Source organism: Castor canadensis, chromosome 1 (genome assembly GCF_047511655.1).
Source record: "Castor canadensis chromosome 1, mCasCan1.hap1v2, whole genome shotgun sequence".
Lineage (NCBI taxonomy): Eukaryota > Metazoa > Chordata > Mammalia > Rodentia > Castoridae > Castor > Castor canadensis.
This window is the reverse complement of record NC_133386.1, coordinates 146,820,959-146,847,367: the sequence shown is the minus strand read 5'-3', so window position 1 is coordinate 146,847,367 and position 26,409 is coordinate 146,820,959. Positions and strand designations below refer to the sequence as shown.

Genomic DNA, 26,409 nt, shown 5'->3' with positions numbered 1-26,409 from the left:
CAGTCTTTCCACCAAGGCATCCTGTGGTTGTGGTTGGTAACTTTCCCTGCCATTCATCTCACTAGTTCCCTCATTCAAATTTCGAAACCACTTGTTCTTACTTTTCAATGGCTTCCCCATTGTGTTGTGCACTAGCCTCACTCTTTTGTAGACCCCTTATTCCTTAAAGATAGTGTATATTTTTCTGATTTCTTTTCTTCATCAATGCTAGAAACATTTATTGACCAGGGCAGGAATTGTTGTTGGAATTGTAGCCAAGGAATAAACAAAATCTTTTCTCTCTAGAAGATAAGTTCTAGTGTGGGAGTTAGGTTTTTATACTTGGATATGTAATGTCAGTTGATGGATTTTGTTTTTTTTCAGACCAGATTTCTAAACCAGAATTCTTCATTTCTTCCTTCATATTTGAAAGATCCATTAATTCAAATTTTATTTTTTCACAATTTTCCAAAATTTCCAATGCAACTCCTTTTTTTAGAATGGAGTCCTTTTTTTCATGGTCTGTCAGAATTTCTGGAGTGAACCCAGGATGGCTCTTGCAGTTATCAGATTATAACTTTTTCTTTACATACTGTGTCCCTCAGAAAAATACAGGGCTGCAGTACTGAGATGAGAAAGCAAAATGAAAGCTCTGTGGTTGAATTCATACTGTTGGGCTTTTCTAATTTTCCTGATCTCCAAGAACAGATGTTTGGTGCTTTTTTGGTGATTTATCTGATGACCCTGGTGGGAAATACCATCATTATGGCTGCCATCCTGCTGGACCAGTGTCTCCATGTCCCCATGTACCTGTTCCTGCAGAACTTATCCATGGTGGAAGTGGCTTTCAGTGCAACCATCATGCCTGAAATGTTGGTGGTCTTGTCCACCAAGAAAACGACCATCTCCTTTGCTGGCTGTTTTGCACAGATGTATTTCATTCTTCTTTTTGGTGGGACTGAATGTTTTCTCCTGGGAGCAATGGCTTATGACAGATATGCTGCAATCTGCCATCCTCTGACCTACCCGGTGATTATGGACAGAAGGGTTTTTGTGAAATTAGTGATGTTCTCGTGGGTCTCGGGGATCATGGTGGCTACTGTGCAGACAACATGGGTATTTAGTTTTCCCTTTTGTGGATCCAATGAAATCAATCATCTCTTCTGTGAGACTCCCCCAGTACTGGAGCTTGTATGTGCAGACATCTTCCTGTTTGAAATCTATGCCTTCACAGGTACTATTTTGATTGTCATGGTTCCCTTCCTGTTGATCCTTTTGTCTTACATTCGAATTCTATTTGCTGTTTTGAAGATGCCATCAAACACTGGGAGGCAAAAGGCCTTTTCCACCTGTGCCTCTCATCTCACGTCAGTCACCCTCTTCTATGGCACAGCCAGTATGACTTATTTACAGCCCAAATCCAAGTATTCACCAGACATCAAGAAAGTGATGTCATTGGCTTACTCTCTGCTTACGCCTCTGCTGAACCCACTTATCTACAGCCTGAGAAACAATGAGATGAAAAGGGCTTTAATGAAATTATGGCAAAGAAAAGTGGCTTTACACACAGTCTGACTTTTTGAGAGACCATGTAATATTCACACAGTGCCCAATTATGTTCAATATGAATTTATTAACTGGTAAAAGCATATCATATCTTTTTAGAGTTTGTTTATTTTCTTGAACTTTCTATATTTGAAGGTATTCAAGGCATCCCTCTCTGTTAGTAGTGCAGTAATTTGTTTTTCAAAGATATATAACGCTCTATAACACATGATACAACAGTGTATTCATTCATTCATTTCTCTATTAAGGACATTACTTCATTACTAGAGTATTGTCAGACTATGCTCAATAAATATCTTGTTTCAATATGTTCATGTATTTAATGATTTTATTACTGTGTGATTTTTTTCATGAAAGGGGGACTGATGAGATTAATAGTTTTTAGTTTATATGTTCTTAATAACTATTGAAGTCATTTTTCAAAGTGTTTCTAATTACTTGACTGACCTGAAGGTCCACTTAATCTCCCTCACAGCTAGAACTTCAAAAGACTAAGAAAGTAATGAGATTTTTATTTCTGTAAAGAAAATCTGTTCAATGAAAGGTTACATGGCTCACGCCTGTAATCCTAGCTATTCAGTAGGCAGAGATTAGGAGGATCGTGGTTTGAGGCCCGCGTGGGCAAATAGTTTGCGAGACCCTATCTTGAAAATATCTATCACAAAAAAGGGCTGGTGATGTGGCTCAAGGTGAAGGCCCTGAGTTCAATCCCCAATATCCCTCCCCAAAATATTTATTTTGTGAGTTCAAGATAGTTCTAGTTTATGATTCACACATATTATAATCTCACACTGGATTTCCCTCGGTATTTTTAGAAGTACTTATGTAGTGTTGGTGGTCAGAGAACTGTATGAGAATATTCACTAGGCAGAATTAGTATTGTTTTTCAGTTATAGATCTTTTTTTTTTTTTGCAGTAGTGGGCTTTGAACTCAGGGTCTCATGTTTGATAGGCAGGCACTCTACCAGTTGAAGCATTCCTCAAGTCCCCAGACTTTCAGTAGAGACTTTTATTTCATTTCCATTTGTAGAGTAAAATGCCCTCATTTTATTTATAAATAATAAATTATTCATTTCTATTGTTATTTATGGAGGGGAAAACAATATTAACTAGTTGTGTCTCTTTTCTGAATTCCTTGAGTCATATTACTAAGTGTGTAACCCTTGCAGAATGAATAATGTCACAGATTGGAACATTTCTCACTTGTGTCCAGTTTCTATGCTGCTTCTGTAGAGTGGTGAGACTCCTGTTTATTGAGTCTGCATTACATGATCTCTACTGCTCTTAATTTATTCTCCATGGATGGCAGTAAAGGAATAAAACACTGTCTTTGAAGTGGGGACAGTGTGACTCCTGAATTGTCTAACTGATTTTTACTTCAGATTTTTACTTGCCAGTTACAAGAAATGAAGCCTTTCTCTCTCGCTCGCTCTCTCTCTCTCTCTCTCTCTCTCTGTGTGTGTGTATGTGTGTGTTTGTGTGAATACTGAAAGACTCCCTTCTCTCAAACTTCATTTTAATGATTGCATTCAGCATTATGTGCAGTTCAACACAATTTAAGAACAATCATATAATTCCTGTATCCTTACATATATCACTCCCTCACTGACCCTCTATATTTCAACACAGAATCATTTCAGTGACCAGTGCATTTCCTTCTGTGGTATATTATTCTATGTCATTCCTGAAAGCTCTTATCACTGAACTATTATGCTTGAAATTGGACTTTTGGACCCTATGACCAATCTCCTTGGCTCTTACATGTCAGCTCTAGCATTCACCCTTATTCACCAAATAAAGAGACATTAATGCTAAAGTGCAGAGAAAGAATATTTATTACATGGTCAATGAGAAAAGACAAAGTAAGCACTCAGTCAATTTTAGCCATTTGGGAGGTACAGACTTGAGCTTTACTTTTGAATAGACAAAGAATAAGGGGAGGGGATGAAAGGTATATATAAACTGTCCCAGTTATAGGTGTGGCCTGGTTGTTCATGATTTCAGTTCAGGTTCTCTGACAGTTCTGAAGAAGTTCTTATCACTGTCATCACTTGAAGGGAGCACTCTTGTTCCACCATGCAGGCTCATCTTTATAGGCAGTTGATCTTATTTGGAGGAGTGGTCTGTCCTGCAAGGCTCCACTCTCACTTAGAGGAAGTTTCAGTCCCTTGTGATAAAGATGTAATTGATTGATTCCTGTCTTCACTTGATTCCAAAGTGGTTGCAGGAGAGAATGACTCAGAGCAAAGGTCAAAAGGGACAAAATGGAGTTAACTTTTCTCTTGTTTTTAGTTAACTTATGGGCCAAAGTAAGGAGTCAGTGCTTTGCAGCAAAAGTTGTTTAAGTACCTCTTACATGTTGTGCCAGTAGTTGACTGCACATCTGTCTAGGATGAGGTCCTCCAGGCCAACAGGGTTGTAAATATCCACTTTCTAACTGCATTTTATGACTGCTGAGTACCATCTATGCTAGTTGGGGTCTCTAATTATCAGACATTGAGATGCCCTTAGAGTGCAAATGCCTTTGAAAGGAAGGAAAAAGACTAAAGTGGACCAAGGTGGCCTGACAGTGTCTTCTCCCAGCCTAAGAGGGAGCTTTGGAGTATCCATTAAGGACACTGTGATGGGCACGAAAAGCTAGATCACTGATCAGTCTTTGACTAGACCCTTTCAAATAAGACAGTGACCTCAGATGAAAAGCTGAGGCTGATCTTAAAGGAGCTCACAGAAATGGATTAATCATATCTTCGTAACTATGCAGCAAGTCTTTTCTTACAAGAGAATCTCAGCATTGCATCCCAATTTCTGTCACAATGTAGCTAAAACTGTGCTATATGGATTCTTTAAATTCAGAGAGGGAAAGGATACATTTAGAGTGACACACCAAGGCTCTATCAGATGGAAATAAGTGCCTGTTAACATAGATTAGGTCTGCAACTACTGGAGATATAACTAAAACATCTTCTGCTAGATTTAGACACGTGTCAATACAATTTACAAAGAAAATTGTAGAAGTTGTTATGAGTCAGGGCTGGATGCTTGCCTCAAACAGTAGATTTCCTACCTAGCAAACAGGAATTCCTGATTTCAAATCTCACTACTGCCAAAAGTAATTAATAATAAAAATTCAATATACATTATTTATTGTTGCTAATTGAATTGGCATTATGTATCATTGTAGCATGGCTTAATGGGAACTCTAGGAACATATAACAAGAATTAAATAAGCCCAAATTGGAGTGCTGGCACATGGGAGACTGAGGCACAAAGATTGCAATTTAAGGTCAGCCTGGGATGCATAGTGAGACCTTGTCTCAATCAAACAAAGAAAAAAAAAACAATGGGAAAAAAGAAGGAAATAAATAAGTATAGTTTCAAATTCTGGTCCTATCACCTTCTAGTTCTTTAAAAGTTACATATACTTGCCAAGCTTTATCTTACCTTTTCCTATAAAAGGATAAGCATAGTGATGATACTATCTCTTATAGTGATAATGTAAGGATCTGTCATAATAACAGTATTTGTGGCTTAGCACCATTTTGTGTATGAGTTGTGTTAGTTTTCTCAGGCTGAAAAAGGAAGAGGATCCTCTGAGCCCAGGAATGGCGGCCATGCTGTCAATACAGAGAGAGAATCATGTCTTTAATAAACAAAAAACAAAAACAAACAAAACAATAACAATAATAGGAAGGAAGCAAAAGAAAGAACAGTATCACTGTTATAGTACACATAAAAGTCATCATAATTTGAAGCTCTTCAAAGGCAGGTGTTGATTCAAAGAGTTTTACCATTCTTTCTAATCCTCACAAATACAGTTTCATAACCCATTCTTTGAGTCAATCCTTTGACAGTTTTAAACTTGATAGACATGAATTATACATATACTGGATATTTTTTGTTAGGTCCTTAAGTCTGTATTTTCACTCTAATTATTTTAATTCTATTCACTTCCATTTTATTTTTCATGGCTATTCTGTTTTCTTTTTAGCACTGTCTTTCTGCAGAGCATTTTTCTTTATAAATGCTGTGATATGAACATCATATTCGTGTTTTTTTTTAAATTTATTGCCTGCCTTGGACTCCGCAATTATTTTACCATATTGTCCTTGAACATGGGTTTTTAGCTCTGTTATATTTCAGAGAGATATTTACTTCATAAATTTTAGAAATCCTTAGTTGTATTTTTGGTGTCTATTTCTGTTCTGTACTATTTTAATGAATGCCCTTTTTGTGTCTATTGCTTTTTTAATCCTGTTCTTCCTTTTCCTCTTCAGTTTCTGTGTATTACTATGATGTGAGATCTCTTTGAATCATCTCCCATGTATGAAAAGTATGTATTTTTTTCTTGAGCATTTATCTGCAATATTATTGTTTGGAGAATCCAGGCCTAGTTTCATGGTATCAAGAATGATCCATGATTAGAAGACTTTACAAACTTCTCACTCAGTCTTGAGCTAGGCAGAAATAATGAATTTCAATCTGCATTTTGTAAGGTAACCAGACAACTTGGATCCATCTATTGTAGCCTATAGGTCAGAAGACATCTAGATTCTTTATTCTGCATGGAAGAATCCAGGCAGGACATGTAGATATAGTAAGGGATATAATGAAGTTTAGTATAGGTGAGGATTGTGGCATGGTTCCTTTCAGGTGGAGTAGAAGAAGATGGGGGCAGACTAGAGGAACTAGCTTTTTTGTTTTAAGTGCAAGTGAGAGGAAAATATCTGGGTGAGTCCCATGGGTCAGGCTAGGGTGATTGACAATTTTGATTCACTCTGTGCATACACTTAAGTTGGCTCGTAGGTATTTTAATTACATGCATGGGGAATGACCAATATTCATGTTTTAAGCAAGGGATTTTCAATTGAAAAGAACTCTGCCACTAGAAAAGGTCACATGGTACCTGAATCCCAATGATTTCCTCTCCCTACATAGCCTGCCTCAGTTTACCCTGAGAGACAATATCCCCTAAAATTCTTTGAGTTTGCTAAGGAAGGAGGGTCATTTTCTGCATCTGTTCCTGAGCTGGCAAGTCTATAGACCCTTCTGACAGGGAGACTGTCCCTCCTATGGCTTTCCCTTGGGACTCATTTGTTCAGCTTTTCTTGTCTAAATCTTTGTCTAACCCAATAAAGGTTGTACATAGGGATCTCGTCCATCTTTAGAGGTCTATAGCCCTGTTGCATCAGGAATTGGATCCTAAATGTTCCCATACTGGAAGAGATAAATCTTATTAGCAAGTTTAGCAAGCATGACCTGAACAGGAACACTGTTAGAAGCCTCACCTGGCTACCAGGTGCAGTCGCCAAGCTGTCCAGTTGCAAGTCTTAAACCATGTTTCCTAGGACTCCAATGATTGCCATCAGATTTGGGAAGTTCCTTCAGGTGTCAAAAGATCTAACTTTTTTTCCTAATTTGAAAAGTGACAACTGTCAGAGAATCTATTTGGCTCTGAAGCATGGCCATGGTTTTCATTACTTTTTAGACTGTCAGTAAATTTTAAGTAATATGAGAGGGAGGTGGTTACTCCTACAGGTCACTATGCCTGTAGCAATTAGGAAGGGGAAGAATTGAATAGCTTTTTTTGTCCAGCAATCTTCTGCAAGTGGGGCAGTTAAGGACTGATTGTTTGGGGCAATATTTACATTAGGGTCAGGTATGGTATAGCTCAGCAATAACAAATTCAATAATTCAGTTCAAAACCAGATAATTACACAAAGTAAGTTACCATTGGCAACATTCTCTATACTACAAATATCAAGATGAATAGCATTTTTATATGGTACAATAGGGGGATATAAAAATATAGCCTCTTTGCATAAGGGTCAAAATTTTGGTAGTTAAAATAAGGAGGTAAGGGAAGAAGTAAAGAAGAAAGAAATTGGGGAGAAGTGGATTAAACTGTTATGGCTGTAGGTAAAAAAATACTAGTGTGTAAGAACATAGTTCAATTATTGTGGAAAATGGTGCTATCATCAGGGATTGAAGAGGCATAGAAATGTTAAGAAAAATAAAAGAAGGGGGTAGAAGAAAACACCAGTAGACTGATTTGTGAAAACATAGAAAAATGAAAATGAAAATGAAAAGTGAAGAAGAATAGTGACCATATGTAAAAGGATAAACCAACTAAAAATTTAAATACACTTTTAAAGTCATATTTCCTACTTGTTAACAAAGTAATGCATGCTTGCTGGACTCTTATCCCTAGAGTGGATGCTGTCCTTCAATCTATGGTCCTGGGCTTTCTCTAAGCAGTTCATCTGTGGAATTTATTCATGTATCTTATCTGGGATCCAAACATCTTGGGATTTCCCACTGGATACCACCTGAGTGGTTTATTCTGTAGCCTGTTAAGGTTTTAGATCAAGAGCACCTGCTCTAGTGAAGTGGGTCAGGAACCATGGAGCAGCACCAAATCCCAGAGGTTGACTACTGAGTCAAGTTTCAATGGGGTGGTTTCAAGCATGTGGCTAGCAATTGGAGATGTCTCCAGAAGATGAGTTCACTGAAAGGCTTCCCCTACCCACCAGACAGAAGACTGATGTGGGAGATTTTGGATCTAGTGGGTGGCTGAATTATTAATGCAGACTTGGCCATGCGGTGCTTTCAGCACTGTAGCTGTCAGGGCTCATTCCATTGAAAAGTGCCTTTATGGAAGTGATGGAGCAACTCCCTTACTGCTTCTGTGAGGCAGTCTATGAAAGCTCACCCAGAGCATTTTTTTTCATTATTTCTTTGTAAGTTTAATGTTTGGTAGCTTTTTATTTCCTGTAGCCACTGTCTGTGCCATCGTGTACTAGTGCCCTTCCCTAGCTTCCAAATTTGTTCACCTATTCTTGTATCCATGTATCTGAGGTTTTGTTTTGAGTTCATGGAGACACAGGAATGTAGTGTGTGTCTGCAATCTTCCATCTTCCCCCATAAACATGGTATATATCTCTCTCCATTTATTTTTAATTTTCTCCCAAGGTTTGTATAATTTTTATGCATGAGTAATGCTTGGCTTTTTCATCAACTTATTCCTAACTATTTGGGATTTTTTTTTACCTAATGTAAGTTAATTTTCTCTTTGTAAATGTTCACTTTTTAGCTCACGTACCTGAAATGCAATTCACAATTTATACATGAATCCTATGATACCCACTGTGACATTACTAACATATTTCTAGTGTTATGCTTTACACATATTTCATAATTATCTTTTTAAATAAACATGGTCCCAGTAATTAGAGACATTTTTACTCCTTCATTATCTGTTCTTTCTTCATCTTATTTCTTTTACCATAATTTACTGCATGCCTGAGACCCCAAATAAAACATTGACAAGAAGTAATGAGAGTGGACTTCTCATTTCCCAAGGCCAGGTCAAAAAGCATAAAATATTTTACCATTAAGATTACATATCATAGCCAGGCTCACATCTGTAATCCCTGTTACTTGGAAGAGAAAAATTGGAAGGATTGAAATTCCAAGCCAGCTTGGGGATTAAAAGTTGGCAAAACTTCATCTCTACAGATAAGTGAGGTGTGGTTTTGCACACATGTTATTCCAGCTACACCAGAACAAATGTACAAAATTACTGCTTGAGGCTGGCCCCTGGAAAAAAACACAAGACCTTATTTTATATAAAAAACTTACCATAGCAAAAAGGGCTTGAGGTGTGGCTCAAGTGGTAGAGTGCTTTCCTAATAAGCGTGGGGCCCTGAGTTCACAGTTATCACCCAAAACAAAGATTAAATAGCTTATTTTACCTAAAATAATGTTCACCAGCTTCATCTGTGTTGCTGTTGTAAATATCAAAATAGCTACTATTTCAAGGGGTGTGCATGTGTGTGTCCAGTTCTTTCAGCTTCCAGATGATGTTGTTAAAACATGACTCCTAGAGGAAATACCACAAAATTGTGAACTGTTCACTCAACTATTAATTTGAAAAGTTTATTCTCAAGTTGAGGAGGTTCATGCTACCTGAAGCTGCCTTGTCTTTAGGTACCTTCTGTATTTCCAGCTGCTTATCTGTTCCTTATTCTGTATTCTGATGCTTTTAAATGACGACTGTTTTACCTTTCTGAAGCTGATGTCTAGGTTTAGTAAATCACTCAACAAAAGTAGCAGCAAAACTGTAAATCTTACTCTGTGGAGTCAAGCCATTCATGAATAGGTTTACTTCCCCCTCGCCCATAACTTTTATTCTTCCCCTACCCCAGAACCCTTTAGTCTAGCCCATGCATAAATAATTTTGTAGCATTTCTGATATTTGGGCAGTTTATACTCACATGTTAAGATTCTATTCTTCTGCATAGCTCTCTTTGTAGAATAATCACTCTGTATTTCCAAACAGCCCATGCATCCCATCCCCACTCCCCAGAACTCTAACCACTATTCTACTTTAACCGTCAATGAGATAAGCTGTTTTTAGATTCCACGTAAGAATCTACTGTCAGATGAACTGGAATGACCTTATGTATTATTCGTTTATTTTCTCTTGCTACTATGGTAATCCTCTCTTTGCCTACAATATTTGAGAGTTTGCTTATATCTTGGAGTACATTGCTTGAGTTGAATCTAACAAATGATCTTTGACCTTCCTATGCCTGGAATATTTCTGTCCTTCTCTAGGTTAGGGAAGTTTTCTATTTTTATTTCTTCAGATTAGCTTTCTACTCATTGAGCATACACTCTCTTGAGAGCAGCATCCCAAATGTTTGCCCTTTTGATGTTGCTCCAGGGTTCTTGCAAGCCCTTTTCATTGTTGTTCATTCTTTTCTTCCTATTATACCTCCAACTTTGTATTGTAATGCACCTTGGCTTCCAACCACTACTTTTTTCTGTTTGATCTACACTGCTATTGATGCTTCAATCACATTTTTGGGGTTTTTTGTGAATTTTTTATCAGGATATATTCATTTTCTATGGGGGGATTCATAGAGACAATTCCAATTAGACTTACATTGTACATTAGTTACATTGCCTCCATCATCTCTTCCCCTCAACCCCCCTTCCCACCCCACTTAAAATAACTGCAAGAGGTTTCTTTGTTCTATTTCATGTATATATATGAAGTCCATCAACTATATCCATCACTTTAATTTCCTTCATTCACCCTCCCCCCTCCTTCTTATACCCCCCCACACTGTACCTATTTTATCATCCTAGTTTTCATTATTACTGTTTAAGTTGATGTTCAAAAGGGTTCCTCAGTGTATGCCCACTATGGGTATATTTTACTTTGGTCCATTCAACCCCTTCCATTACTCTCCCTTATTTCTTTATCTCCCATCCCCACTCTTCAACAGCTTTCAATGCACATCCTTATATTCTCTACCTTCACATCTTATGTTTTACAATATTACTGATGCTCTTACCATTCTCTTTTCCTTTCCCTCTTTCCCTGAGTTCCATAGATTAGTTCCACTATTACAAACATATTCTACATATGAGTTTGTGTATGATCATGCTTTTGTGTATATGTTTATCTTTGGATCTGTCTTCCACATATGAGAGAAAACATGCAGCTTTTGTGTTTGTAAGCCTGGCTTACTTTACTTAGCCTGATGTCCTCCAATTGCATCCATTCATGTTCAAACCACTTGTCATTATTCCTTATGGCTGAGTAATACTCCACTGTCTATATATACCATATTTTCCTTCATGATCTATTAATCAGTTGTAGGGCATCTGGATTATTTCCAAAGCTTGGCTATTGTGAATAGTGCTCCACTGAACATTGGTATATAGGTGTCCTCTATTGTATCCTGTCTTACATTCCTTTGGGTAGATGCACAAGAGTGGTATCAGTGGATCATATGGCAGTTCTATCTTTAACTTTTTGAGGAATCTCCATACTGCTTTCTATAGTGGTTGTACTAATTTGCATTCCCACCACCAGTGTATAAGGGTTCCTGTTTCAACACATCCTCACCAGCATTTGTTGTTGTTATCTCTCACAAGCTTAGCGAGCTCCTGTTCTACCGAACTAACTGGGGGTGACTGGAACCGCAGAAAGGACAAAGGATAGAAGACAAATATGCAGAACATTGGGGCCAGGTGTGCTGGGCACTGGGATGGACACACAGAACAGCCTCATTACTTCTTTTCTCTATTAACTCTTCTTTTACTTTGCTTCTTTTCCTCTATTCTTCAAGGCCTTACTTCTTTTTTGTTCTTCAAAGTCTCTTTCCTTAGACTCACAGTGTCCTATGTTTTCCTTGATCTCTCTTAAAGTCATGGCCCTCAGACTTGCACTCTCACAATAGCCAGCAGCAGCAGCAGCAGCAGCAGCATTGTCACAAGCAGCCAACCAGTCATTCCATCCCCCAACCAAAAAACTGATCTCATTCAGGGAGCTTTTCTATACAGTGGTAAACAAGGAAGTGGACAACAGTTCTCAGGGAGGGGCGTGACATTGTAACAACCTGTGATCCTACTTCTCTGAAGGTAAACATCTTAAGGAAAACAGCTGTACTGCATTTTGCCTTCACACCCTTCTGTGGCTGGAGCCATGCCAAACTCAGCCTGCTGATTTGACACAGCTGTGCTTATGTCAAGTTCTCATAGGCTTCTCATACATAATCTGCTCTCCAGAGTTATCACCCTTGATTAGGGCCATTCTAACTGGGATGAGATGAACTCTATGAGTTTTGATTTGCATCTCTTTTATGAACAGGAAAGTTAAACACTTCATGTATTTACTTGCCATTTGTACCTCTTCCTTTGAGAATTCTCTATTTAATTCACGTGCTCATTTCTTTATTGGGGTGTTGATTCTTTGAGGGTTGAGTTTTTTGTGTTCCCTGTAGATGTTAGTCCCTTATTGGATGAATAGCTGGCAAAGATTTTCTCCCATTCTGTGGGCTGTCTCTTGAGTCTGGTGACTGTTTCCTTTGCTGTGCAGAAGCTCTTTAGTTTGATGCAGTTTCATTTGTTCATTCGTTCTCTTAGATGCTGAGACTTTTGAGTTCTACTTAGGAAGTATTCCCTGTATCTATCTGTTCCAGTGTATTTGCTACTGCTTCCTGGAGTTGTTTCAAAATTTCAGGCCTTATGTTAAGGTCTTTGATCCACTTTGAGTTGATTTTGGTACAGGGTAATAGGCAGGGATCTAGTTTCATTCTTCTACATGTGGATATCCAGTTCTCCCAGCAGCATTTGTTGAAGAGGCTGTCTTTTCTCCACTGCATGTTTTGAGCCCCTTTGTTGAAGATCAGTTGGCTGTAGATGGGTGAGTTTATGTCTGGGTCCTCTATTCTGTTCCACTGGTTTTCCTGTCTGTTTTTGTGCTAATACCATGCTGTTTTATTGTTATGGCTCTGCAGTATAGATTGAAGTCAGGTATTGTGATGCCTCCAACATTGGACTTTTTGCTCAGAATTGTTTTGGGTATTCAAAATCTTTTGTGTTTCCATATGTATTTCAGGATTGATTTTTCTATTTTTGTTCAGAATGTCATCAGAATTTTGATAAGGATTGCATGTAGATTGCTTTTGGTAGTATGGCCATTTTCACAATGTTGATTCCACCAATCCACAAGCATGGAAGTTCTTTCCGTATTCAGATGCCTTCTTCAATTTCTCTCTTTAGTGGTTTACAGTTTTCATTAAAAAGGTCTTTGGTTTCTTTCATTAAGTTTATTCCTAGGTACCTCATTGTTTTTGAGGCTATTGTAAATGGGACTGTTTCCTTTTTTTCTTTCTCAGTCAGTTTGTTGTTTGTTGGTGTATAGGAAGGTTACTGAATTCTGTATGTTAATTTTGTATCCTGCTACTTTGCCAAAAGAGTTTATGACTTCTAGTAGTTTTTGGTAGAGTTTTTAGGCTCTCTTAGGAATAAGATCATGTCATGTGCAAATAGGGATAGTTTGACATCTTCCTTCCCTATTTGAATCCCTTTTATTTCTTTCTCTAGTCTTATTGCTCTAGCTTTAACTAGGAATTCCAGAACTATATTGAATAGGAGTGGAGAAAGTAGACATGCCTATCTTGTTCCTGACTTTAATGGGAAGAGTTTCAGTTGTTCTCCATTTAGTATGATGTTGGTTATAGGTTTATTGTATATAGCCTTTATTATATTGAGGAACATTCCTTCAATTCCTAGTTTCTTCAGAGCTTTTATGATGAAAGAGTGCTAAATTTTTTAAAAGTCTTTTTCTGCATCTATTGAGAGGTTCACATGGTTTTTGTCCTTGCTTCTGATAATAAACTATATTACATTTATGGATTTATATATGTTGAACCATTCTTATATCCCTGGAATGAAACTAACTTAGACATGGTGTATGATCTTTCTTGATGTGTTGTTGAATTATGTTTGTCAGTATTTTGTTGAGAATCTTAACATCTATATTCATTAAAGATATTGGTCTATAATTCTCTTTTTCTGTTGTGTCTTTATTGGAATTTAGAATGAGTATAATACTGGCTTCATAGAGTGAGTTTGGTAGTTTTCCTCACTTTCTATTTCCTAGAAAAGTTTAAGGAGTATTAGTGTTATTCTTCTTTAAAGATTTGGTAAAATTCAGCCATGAATCCATCAGGTCCTGGGCTTTTCTTTGCAGGGAGGCTATTTATTATTACTTCAATTCCATTGCTTGTACTAGGACTATTTAGGAATTTAATATCTTCTTGTTTCAATTTTGGTTGGTTATATGCATCTAGGAATTTATCCATTTTGTCTAGATTTTCCAATTTACTTGAATGTAAGTTTTCAAAGTACTCTGTAATGATTCTCTGAATTTCATTGGTAATTGTGGTATGTCCTCTTTTTCATCTCTGATTTTATTAATTTGGATCTTTTCTGTCCTCCATTTTTCATGTTGGCTAAGGGTTTGTTGATCTTGTTGATCTTTCCAAACAACCAGCTTTTTGTTTCATTGATGCTTTGTGTGGTTTTTTGGTCTCAATCTCATTGATCTCAGCCCTTATACTTATTATCTCTCCATCTGCTGGTTTTGGTTTGGTTTGTTCTTGTTTTTCTAGGAGCTTAAACTTCATTACTAGGTTGTTTATTTCAGAGGTCTCTCCCTTTCTAATGTAGGCACTTATAGCTATTAACTTTCCCCTTAGTGCAGGCTTTGCTGTGTCCCACTGATTCTGATAGGTTGTATTTTCATTTTTCATTGCATTCTATGAACTTTTTTATTTCCTCTTTTATTTATTCGGTTACCCACTGGTGTTTCAGCAGTGTGTTGTTGCATCTCCATGTGTTTGAATACTTTCTGTGATTTCTTTTGTTGTTGAGGTCTAGTTTTATTCCATTGTGATCTGATATGATACATGGGGGTATTTTAATTTTCTTGAAGTTGTTGAGACTTGCTTTGTGTCCTAAAATATGATCTATTTTGGAGAATGTTTCAAAAGCTGGAGAATCGTATGTGTTTTGCCTGTTTGTTGGGTGAAATACTCCTTAGATATCTACCATGTCAATTTTGTCTAATGTGTGGAGTAGCTCTGAAGTTTCTTTGTTGATCATTTGCCTGGATGACCTATCTATTGGTGATCATGGGGTATTCAGGTATCACACTATCACCATATTAGGGGCTATCTGTGCTCTTTGGTCCATTACAGTTTTTTAATGTAGATGGGTTCCCCTGTGTTTAGTACATATGTGTTAAAAACTGATATCTCCTCTTGATGAATTGTTCCTTTAATTAATATGAAGTGACCTTCAGTGTCTCTTCTGACTGATTTTAATCTGAAGTCTACATTGTCAGATATGAATATAGCTACTCCTGCCTGTTTATGGGTTCCTTTGCTTGGAAAACTTTTTTTCCACCCTTTGACTCTAAGCCAGTCTTTATTTTTTTCAGTGAGTTCTATGACTTTTGATTAGGACATTGAGGTCATTTACAGTCAGTGTTAATATTGAGAGATACCTGTTATTTCCAGTCATTTTTATTCCCCTGTATTTTAGTACTTGTTTGCTGGTCTACTTGCTCAAAAGGATTTATTCTTTCTTGAGTTTTCCTGTCTCACTACAGTTTCTTCTTCTTTCTGTAAAACTCCAGTAAGTATCTTCTGTAGTTCTGGCTTGGTGGCTGCAAATTCCTTTAGTTTTTCCTTGTTGTAGAAAGTTTTAATTTCTTCTCCAAATAGGAAGGATAGTTTTGCTGGGTAGATTAGTCTAGGTTGACAGTTGTTTTCTAGCAGGGCCCAAATTATGCCTTTCCATGACCTTTTACGTTTAGAGTTTGAGTTGAGAAATCTGCTGTTATTCTAATGGGGTTGCCTTTGTATATGACTTGTCTTTTCTCTTTTGCAGCTTTCAGTATACTTTCTTTGTTCTGTATGCTGAGTGTTTTGATTATGATGTGTCTGGGGGTGTTTCTCTTTTGGTCCTGATTGGTATTCTGTAAGCTTCCTGCACTTGGGTGATTCTTTCTCAAGGTTAGGATGTTTTCAGCTATTATTTTATTGAATAAGATATCTGCCTTTAATTTATATCTTTTCTCCTTCTTCTATACCCATAATTCATAGGTTTGGTCTTTTCATGGTGTACCATATGTCTTGCATGTTCCATTCATAATTTCTTAGCATTTTTTCATAATCTTTTACTGTTTGGTCTAATACTTCTACTTTGTCTTCTATTCCTGATATTCTATTTTCAACTTGCTCCACTCTGTTCACCAAGCATTTGATTGAGATTTTTATTTGGAATATTGAGTTGTTCATTTCAGATTGATTATTTTTCAGGGTTTTCATATCTTTGATTTCCTTTTTCATATCCTGCATAGTCTTCTTAATTTCATTCATCTGTTTGTATTCTTTTTGAGTTCATTTAATTGTTTATTCACATCCTCTTTGAGATCAGATATTAGCTTTTGTATTTCTCCTTTGAGCTCATTAATCATTTTTACTATTGCTTTTTGGAATTCATTATTTGATATCTCTTCCTCTGTGCTGGTGTTTAGATCCTTAGTGGTGGAGATGGCTTTTGAGGGAGAGCAGTTGTCTTGTTTCATTTTACATTGAGATTTATGCATTTGGAGTTGTTTTTGGTTAGGGTTTTAATTCCTTGTGTCCCTGTGATTGGGATTTTTTTTTCTCCTGGATTTCCAGCAGTTTTCCTCTGAGAGGGGTATGCTGGAAATGTTACCTTTTGCAGGGTTCTTGTCATGATGCAGATTATCTCTTTTCTTCCCTCAATGAGGGAGCTGGGGTTCCTGCTTTTTGTTGGGAGAGCAGGAACTCTCCCGTGGTCATAGTGGGGAATGCTGGATCTCTGTGCATTGTGGGAGGCAAATGAACTACCACCTGCAGACTAGTGGATTGCCACTCAGTGGAGGATCTGGGATTTGAGTTCTTGGGCAGGAAATATGGGACTCTCTTGCAGGCAGGCACAGTGGGAAGTGCTGGACCTCTGTGCACCTTGAGAGGCAGGCCTCCTGGCACCCATAGAGTAGCAGATTAACACTCAGTGGAGGAGCTGGTTTTCCACTCTTGGACAGGGTAGTGGGGGCTCTCCCACATAAGGACATGGTGGGGAGCACCATATTATGTGGGGAGGAAAGCCTCCTGGCACCAGCAGTATAGCAAAGTGTGAAGCCTGGGGTTCACTTGCACATGTGGCAGTGGACTCCTGGTATAGAGTAGAAAAATGATGAAGCCCATGGGGCAGCAAAGCCAGAAGACTTGAATCATCTGGTGCCCACAAGGCAGCAGAGTCCCTGGGGTCTACTTGTACTAAGGCATGGACTTCCAGGAGCCACAGCAGCTGCTGCAGGCACAAGAGAACAAAGCCTGTGGGCATCAGGAGTTCTGGGACCTACTTTCCAGGCACAGGTTTCTAGTGTAGTAGCACTGCAGGCACAGGAGAATAAAGCCTGCAGGCTTGTATCTTCAGATACCCATGGAGTAGTAAGAATCCTGGGGCCTGCTTATGCAAGCACACAGGTTTCCCTGGCATTTAAGGGAGTGGGTTTGTGGGTTGTGTAGTGGGGGGAATGTGGATCTCAGAGCTCCTACAATGTGCTAGGAAGGAGGACTTACTGAAGAGCACAACAGGGTGGAGCCATGCAGAGACTTCAGGGATAGGGGATCAGGAGTTTGCCCTGTGAGTTGTTCTTCCCATTATTCTTCCCCTGGTTCATTGCATCTCTATTTGTGGGCTCATAGAGGGCTTTGCTTATTGCTGGTTATGGGACCTCATGGGTGTCTTTTGGAGCTCCCAGCCTTCCTTCTTCAGGGTAGTTGGTCACAGCTGGGGTTTAGGGATATCAACAATTCCCCATGTTGTTCAATCACATTTTTTACTTTGCTTAGAGAACTTATCAGCTAAAGAATTTCTGGTTGATTCTTCTTATTTACTTCAAAATATAATATTTTTATAGCCTTATCACTTAATTGTTTTGTCAAAGAACAATGCCAGAGAAAATGTAGTGAAATGCAAAGCCCACAGAGGTACCTATTTTTTACAATCTGAGGAGGTTAAACATTTCCTCTGAGAATCCACTAGTAGACACACAACATGTAACTCATCACTCAAAGAAAAAAAAAGAAAAACACGGTTCAGGATCCTAATGTTCTGCTTATGATACAGTATGAAATCCTAAACCAAGAATTTATTAAAGATTCTTTTTTGAAATTGCATGACACTTAACATCCCCAGTGGAATGTATTGTTTCCTTAGGGAAAAGGCTTAACAGAAGATGAGATTGAAATAAGGATAAGATACACTTTGTTGAACTTCCTAGTTCCCCTAAATCCTAATACTTAAATGTCAGCTGTGTTACATGCAATGTCACTTATAAATAAAATGATTCTTTACATATAAAAATGCATCTGGGCTAAGAGGACAATACATGAAATCTGTTTTATTCCTTATGCATTACTGAGTATAGGAATTTTTGTAATTGTAAACAACCCTTGCAGGGATCCTGGAACTATATGTGACATTGCCATAAGATATTGGTTCCACTGAGGGTCACAAGTTTCTAAACTAGGATGCTTCTTTCTCTCTTCTGACACTTGCAATCCTGTATAAAAACTGCTGAGGCTATGCTCACCAAAGACAAATTGCTGGTATAACCCTGCCAGCATGGTAAACCTTTCAGTTATGAAGTTCAATATGATTTTTCACCTATGTACTTATTACTTTTACATTCCTTTAATCATAAATATTTCAAGTTATCTGTTACATTGCTTTAAGCTGGTCCATTTTAATAATTTTTATAATTGAACAAATAGTTATTTTGAGGATTGCAGAAATTTAAGGCTGTTTGATAGAATTCATAAACATCAGATAATGTTTCTCATTGGTTTGTAATCTTCAATAATTATCAGGAGTTATTTGTATGACTCTTCTGCCAAATGAGTAGGACTGCTTTATGTGGTCAACATTTTCAGGACTGATGTTACCTGGACATATTTTCCCCAAATAGGTTGACCTTCTGTATCACAAGGCCCAGCACAATGATGTTATCTCAATGACCATGTTTGATAATGGCACCCAAACTTTCATATAGTGGGAATGTGGGATTCTTTTTCATAACAAATATTGGCAGGAAAAAGTGACTTTAAGTTCAGAATGTGTTGCATGGTGACTCTTGACACAAGTCCATTGGCCTAGTGAACCTTTCCTATTTAGTTGATTTCCTCCAACTAAACAAGGCTAATTAGTAACTATCCTCTTCCACGTCTCCTTTCTTCTCTTTCCTATTAGAAGAACTGTTTCCCTATTTGGTAGTACTGGAGTTTGAACTCAGGGCTTCACAATTGATAGGCAGGTGCTCTACCACTTGAACAACACTATCAGCCCTTTTTGTATTGGTTAATTTAGAGAAAGATCTTGCTTTATGCCCAGGCAGCCTGAAGAGTGATCCTCCTCTTTTTGCTTCTCCACATAGCTGGGATGATATGCACACACCACTGCAGTCATTGGTTGTGACAGGGTATCATCATGAACTTTGCCCAAAATGGCCATGAACCTACTTCCTCCTAATGTCTTCCTCCTCCCAAGTAGCTAGGTTTACAGGCTTGAGCCACTGTGACTGGATAGAATAACTATAATGCTTCTGTTTCTCCTTGGGTACTAACTGTGGGCAGAAGGACTTTCTATTCTGATGCATTTTATTTTTTAATTCAGGATGGATTACTTTTGCTTGGAACTGTCCTTCTCAGTCCAGCAGAAAGAAAAGTATTGCTCTCTGTGAAATTTTCATCCTTCTTTTGTTTGGTGTTTCACTTTTCATACACCTGGACAGTAGTCCTCGACATTTTTTCTTTCTTTTATGACAATCCAATGATATGCAAAGGGTTTACAAGTAAAACCATAGTGACAATGTCAGAGCCCCCAGGTTCAGCCTTAAGGTACTAAGAAGCTCTGAATTATTGGGTCTCAGAGACAAGGGGTTGACTTTGAGCCTTCTTTTCCACTTTAATCAAAAGAATATTACAGCCTATGTTGATTAATTCCTGTATTTGCAATCTTAATGCTTTTGTTTTTGTTGTTTCCATAGGTTCCTACATATGGCATTTTGTTTTCTTCTGGCTGGTCACATTTTTGTCTATGAATTTTAGGATGAATAACATCTTTAGTTATTTATATTTGTGTGTTCAGTTCAATAATTATTGAGCTTTGACATCTATTATGTAAGTGCAAGCTTTGAGAACCCTAGACACAGGTAAGACCACATTCATCATGTACTGTGCTTTGATCACTGCTAAGGTATATGTGTTCACTGAGACCTGCAATGCTCATTGCCTGCCCCTGACACATAAAACTCCCACACTTGGCTCTGTTTCACCATAAAACTCATTTCCCTCTTCTAATCTGTATGAATTACTTTAGGATTTTATTGTCTGAATCCTATACTAGAACATAAATTCCATCTTGATTATTTGTGACACTGTTAGTCTAAACACTTCCTGGAATACAAGAATCATACAATATATTTATTGAATATATGAAATGAATGAGAAGATTAATGTCCTTGGTTCTAAAAGCAACAAGATGGAATTTGTATCCGAAGAACGAAGGAGAGGAAAGGAAAGGGAAATAATGTGATAATTGGCAATAAATAAAGGTGATTAGAATGTCTCCATGTTGCAGTTACAATATCAAGGGAAAAAAAAGCCAAGTCTGCCCCAACATGCTGAGCAGCGTGTGGGTCTGGTCAAGAAGACATATGAAAAGTGTTCTCTTTACTGCCTCATCATTTTCACACTTCAAGCTGGACTCCCTTCTTGGAAATTAGTGTTTGTTTCTGTTGTACTCAGTCCTTAGAAGCTCAGGACTGCTATGTTCAATAGCGCTGTGGAACTCACCTGTTTTGACCATACAGAAGAATTCACAGCTTATTTAGGGATACCTCCTCCTATACTTCTCTAGGATCCTAAAATTAAGCTAGAGGCAGAAGCCAAGAAGACAGCCAGTTAACGGCCCACAAAGATCATTCCTCACCTTTAACCATACTATAAGAACAATAATTTTAGGAAATTTTCACTCTGGTTGCAGTTTGACATTTTTCTTCCATTATACTCAGTCTCAAGTACAGTTATCAGGTTTCCACGACTTTTTCTATGGCAGTGCTGGCTTTTAAACAAAGGGCTATATACTTACTAGTCAACCTCTCTACCACTTGAGTTACACTTCCAGCCCCATTATTAGGCTTATCTAAGAATAACATGATATTGGGCTGAACCCAGCCTAAAGGAATAAGATTTGTATTCATCACAAGCAGCTGAATTAATCTACTTATAATAAGAAGTTTTATTTTAGCAAAGACACTGGAGATTTAAGACCACTATGTGTTGGTTCTATGTTCTGGGTCTTTGGTGGTACATCCTGGCAGGGACATGTTATAGAGCAAGCCCATTTACCTCATGGTCACTAAGCAAAATAGTAGAAAACTGGACGGGGTCCCACTATTCCTGTTGATATGCCCCCAGCAAACTAAAGATCCTCCCCAATGCTATTTCCACTGCCCCTCAATAGTAACAAACTTTGGACCAGACCATTACCAATCATATGGTAAAACAAACTTAAAAGATCAGAATTAATGCCTTAACAGACAATATGAATAAAAATACCAATGGCTTTTCAAAAAATTTTGTTTTATGTAAACTAATTTATATTCTTGATGATAAATGTAATTTTGTTTTCTTTATGTACCACATTGAGTTTTTTATTTACTCAATAATCTGAAAATTGAATCCCCATATTGATTGAAACTTCAAATGGATTGTTATATTTCAATAGTCAAATTTAAACTTCAGAGACTCAGTTTATTAGTATATAGATGAGTTATTATTACTGAAAAAATCATAAAAAAATTGACAGACCTCAGTAAGAAAATGTTTTCCTACCAATTCCTCTCTTCAGAGCCCCTTTAATCTCATTATTCCTGAGACTGTAGATCATGGGATTCAACATGGGGATCACCACCATGTAGAACACAGACACCACCTTATTTTGGTCAGTGGAGAAGAAAGATTTGGGCATCACATAAATGAACATAATTGTCCCATAGAACAGAGTGACCGCAGTGAGGTGGGAGGTGCAGGTGGAAATGGCCTTGTGGCTGCCATCAGTGGTGTGCACCTTGAAGACAGTGATGAGAATGTAGATGTAGGAAACAGTGATGACAATCATTGTGAACACTATGATGGAACCAGAAGTAAATGAGGAAACAACAGTAAAGATATTAACATCACCACCGGATAGTTCAACTAAAGGGGCAAAATCACAGAAAAAGTGATTGACTTTGTTTGGTCCACAGAAGAATAAAGAAAAGAATGAAAGGGTAAAAGAGGAAGCGTTAACAAAACCAGCTATATAAGCTACTACAAGTAACTGAACACAGACCTGTGTGGACATTTTGGTTGAATACAGCAGTGGGTTGCAGATGGCCACAAATCTATCATATGCCATGGCAGCAAGAAGGAAGCATTCAGCTGCCCCAAAGAAAACAGCTGAACCAAGCTGGATGGCACAGCCAAGGTAGGAGATTGTATTTCTCTCCACCAGGAAGTTAACAAGCATATTGGGTGTGACAGTAGATGAAAAAACCATGTCAGCAAAAGCCAAGTGACTCAGAAAAAAATACATGGGATGGTGGAGCTGAGAAGAGACTCTGATAAGAATGATTGTGCTGAGATTGCCAGATATGGTGACCAGGTAGATGCACAGGATGACCATGAAGAGGATGACCCGAAGGACTGCATCATCGGTCAAACCCAATAAAATGAACTCTGTCACTGCAGTGCGGTTCCCATCCACCAGGGAATCCATGGGACACTGTACCTGCTATCAAAACAAACCTGTAATGGAAACATTACATAAAGAATTCATAAATGTGATTGTTTTGCTTTCTTTAACACACATGGAATGTCATTATAAATCGATATTCAATTAAGTTCACATATTTATATTCAATGATGAATCTATCTATGATTTTAAAACTGCTTTTAGCAAAATATAGCCAAAATGTCTTTCTATACTGTCTCCTCTTCATGTGTACATTCTTGCAAACTATGCATTTTGTGGCTTTAAAACCAAATAAGAAATTTATGACAGATAAGAACAGCAACAATGAATGCTAAATTCATTGGAAGTAAAACATACACACATATGGTGTTATAAGAAAGACTCAGTAGCTAATATTCATTTACATGCTTCCTAGATGACAACCATGCATCTAACAATTATATGCACAAACAGATATTTATTCTTATGTATTTTAACACATTTTGATGTGATATTACTAAAGTAATATCATTTTAATTATCATTGTAAAATTCAGTTAGAATAATCTGAAAGAGTATATAACTTGCATATTGTTATATAACTAGTGGTAAAGTAAGAATAAGGCTCAGAAAACTGAGTGCCAGTTTCTTTAGTAACAATGTGATAATGAGTTTAAGTTATAATTACCATGAAGTCGTATATACCTATAGTTTCCTTAATCTTCATAAAGTCCATATGTAAGACAGTAAACTAGGCTATGTAACAGAGTAACGTATCAGTTAAAGGCAAGTGTTTACTGAGAAGAAACAATATTGTTTCTGATACTATAATCAGACAGTAATTCTAAATTAGGTTAACATTTTAAATGTAATATATTACTGAATAAAGACTATACTACGAACTTAAGAAGAATCACTTTGTGTTCAGCGTGATCCTCATATCCAGATTTCTTGAGTGCATATGCTAAGCTTTCTATAAACCTTACTTGACCCTAAAAAGTTCAGATGCATAAACAAAGTATTTCTGCAAAAATTGTTACACCTTTGCATTTTTAAATCTTCAATTTAAATCTTTAAGTATCAAAGAATGCCCAAATCATCTCAAAGCTAGCATTTTGGTGGAGTACCAACTTTAGATAGTGCTGAAAGAACAAAGTAGTTTCTGTCTTGGGGTTAATTAAACAGGTGTTCTTGGTAATGGATTGATTATGACTCACGGAAAAGTGATGGTATAAGCAGAGCATGTCAGTCAAAATAATCACTACCTGATTGCTTGATGACATCTGCCCTGTTTCTGCACTATGTCTTATGAGAAGAGATAACTTAGGAGAGTAAAGCTTTCTCAAAGTTTAAATAAACCTCAAAATTCTGATTCATTAACAAAAGCCAGTCTTACCTCTTGAAATGAGTACTCATTCATCTTTTGATAGCAATACAAATCCATAGTGGTTATATAGTTATTTTTAAAAGTTTTGTTTTCCTGTGGGGATAAATCTCTAAGGATGGCAGAGATTCAAATGTGAATTCAAAGCATCATGGAACATCACTAGGTTCTATATAAGTATAGAACCTATAAGGCAATCTTCACAAAGAAACAGCTATTCATTCAAGATAGTAACAAATCTCAGGTGGTTAATTTATACTTACTTTTCTATGTAAATATTCATCCATGGACCTTTGTTTATTATTTACTAGACAGTAAACAAAATGTCTTATGGATAATTATTACTAGATATACTTTTATATTTATGATTAAGAAATAATACTAAACTTTAGAAATAAAATGCTACATTAGCTTCAGTCATTTAGAATGTGTTTATTGCTGAATATTTTGTATTGATGTTTATAACCAATGGCAAAAAGTACTGTGGGTATAGGTGAAGTAGAAGATTAGGTAAGATTGAGTTTTAAATAACAAAGAAAATTAAGACATGTATATCATCACATCAGAAGGAGGAAAGTAAATGCTTTAAAATTGTATAAAGAAATACAAATTAAAACATTGCCTGAATGACTTCTAGAAGAGTGTCAAAGTGCATTCTCTTGAGTAGTTCCTATGGTATATAGAACAGCAGAATATTCCACACAAAGACAGTCTTACTCTCGTTCTCTTACTAATCTACATTGTAGATTCCCCTGTAGATTCCTCTGTAGAGTCACTTTTGAAGGAGGGAGTTTAAAAGAATCGTGATCATTAAAACCTATGTCTGCAGAGCTCACTTTTTCCCAACATCGGTGCTAAGCATTTAACATATGCTCAATGTTCACAGAAATCCTTTGGGGTAGATGCTTTTATTATCCTCATTTTTCAAAAGAGGGGAATGAAACAAAAGAATTCAAACAACTTCTGATGGTGGATTCAAACTGACATTTTTCTGATTCCAGTGCTGTCCAGTAAAGTCTCCACTTTAATGTTCACTCTTTCTCTGAAGCTTTAGACCTTCTGGAAAGCAATCAGCTGCTTGTTCATGCATGAATTAATAAAGTGAATCTAAAATGCAAACAACTGGTATAATATGAACATGTTTTCTTCTGATACCTTTAAAGTAAATAAACCTTATCGATGAAAACTACGATATTGGTTTATGGTTGCTTTATATAAATATGTATAAATTAATAACTATCATAAAAGTAGTAAGAGGAAAACAAACATACAAGGTCTTAGGATCTTCATATATTCTACAATTTGCTAAATTAATAACACTAGATAAAGTCCTTAATTGTTATAACAGTGAGCAATCATTTAAAAAGTATCATAAAGATGTACGACTATTTCAAAGTATTCCCTCATTGTCCTCTGGATTTCAGTTGTATTTCTTGTGATACCCTCTTTTTTATCTCTAATTTTATTAAGAAGTGTCTTTTCCTGCCACCTCCCCATAAGATTGGCTAAGGGTTTATCAATTTTATTTATCTTTAGGAGAAACCAATGTTTTGCTTTACTGAATCTTTGCATAATTTTTATCTCTATTTTCATTAATTTCTACACAAATTTTAATTATTTCTTTATGTCTACAAATTTTGGGGTTAGCTTGTTTTTGTTTCCCTAGGAGCTTGAAGGTGTATCATTAGACTTTTATTTTAGATCTCTGTTTCTATAATGTAAGTACTCAAAGCTATAAACTTTCCTCTTAGTGCTGCATTTGCTATATCCCATAGGTTCTGGTAGGTTGTATTTTCATTTTCATTACATTCTAGGAATTTTTAGATTGCCTCCACCCCTATCTCTTCAATGACATAAATAAACATTCAATGATGTCTATTCAGTATCCATGTATTTAAATATTTTCTGTAGCTTTTTTGATTGATTTTGTGTGGGTTTTTTTGGACTTTTTTCTTTGGGGTTTGGGTTTTTGTTTTTGCTTTGAGTTCTAGCTTTCTTTCTATTGTGGCCCAATAGAATATAAGGAGTTAAATTAACTTCCTTATGTTTATGAAGACTTGCTTTGTGTACAAAAATATGATCTATTTTGGAGAACATTCCAAAAGAAACAAATAACAAAACTAATTTTGAAGACAAAACTTCCTTGGACTGTCTCCTCATTGCACTTCTGTGAATCAAGACCACTCCGAGAAAAGATATTGGGCTCTCCCTTTATGAAATGTTACGTGGTTTACCTTATTTAGGAAAAACCACTGACCTTCCTACTATAGAAACAAAGGATCAATTTCTTAAGAACTATACATT

The 26,409-nt window shown here is 36.9% G+C and overlaps 2 protein-coding genes across 2 annotated transcripts; one reads left to right on the top strand and one right to left on the bottom strand.

Moving 5' to 3' along the window:
- The first annotated feature begins 609 nt into the window (after positions 1–609).
- Positions 610–1,554, top strand: LOC109701881 (olfactory receptor 10A3-like). Its single transcript, XM_020187328.2, has one exon. The coding sequence runs from the start codon at positions 610–612 to the stop codon at positions 1,552–1,554; it is 945 nt and encodes a 314-aa protein (XP_020042917.1).
- A 20,265-nt stretch (positions 1,555–21,819) lies between these two features.
- On the bottom strand, positions 21,820–22,767 carry LOC109701876 (olfactory receptor 5P6-like). The gene has a single exon (XM_020187324.2). The coding sequence runs from the start codon at positions 22,765–22,767 to the stop codon at positions 21,820–21,822; it is 948 nt and encodes a 315-aa protein (XP_020042913.2).
- Positions 22,768–26,409: the final 3,642 nt, after the last annotated feature.

Excerpts from the sequence above, each read along its gene's own strand:
- LOC109701881 (XM_020187328.2), top strand. The coding sequence starts at position 610 with ATGAGAAAGCAAAATGAAAGCTCTGTGGTTGAATTCATACTGTTGGGC.
- LOC109701876 (XM_020187324.2), bottom strand. The coding sequence starts at position 22,767 with ATGGATTCCCTGGTGGATGGGAACCGCACTGCAGTGACAGAGTTCATT.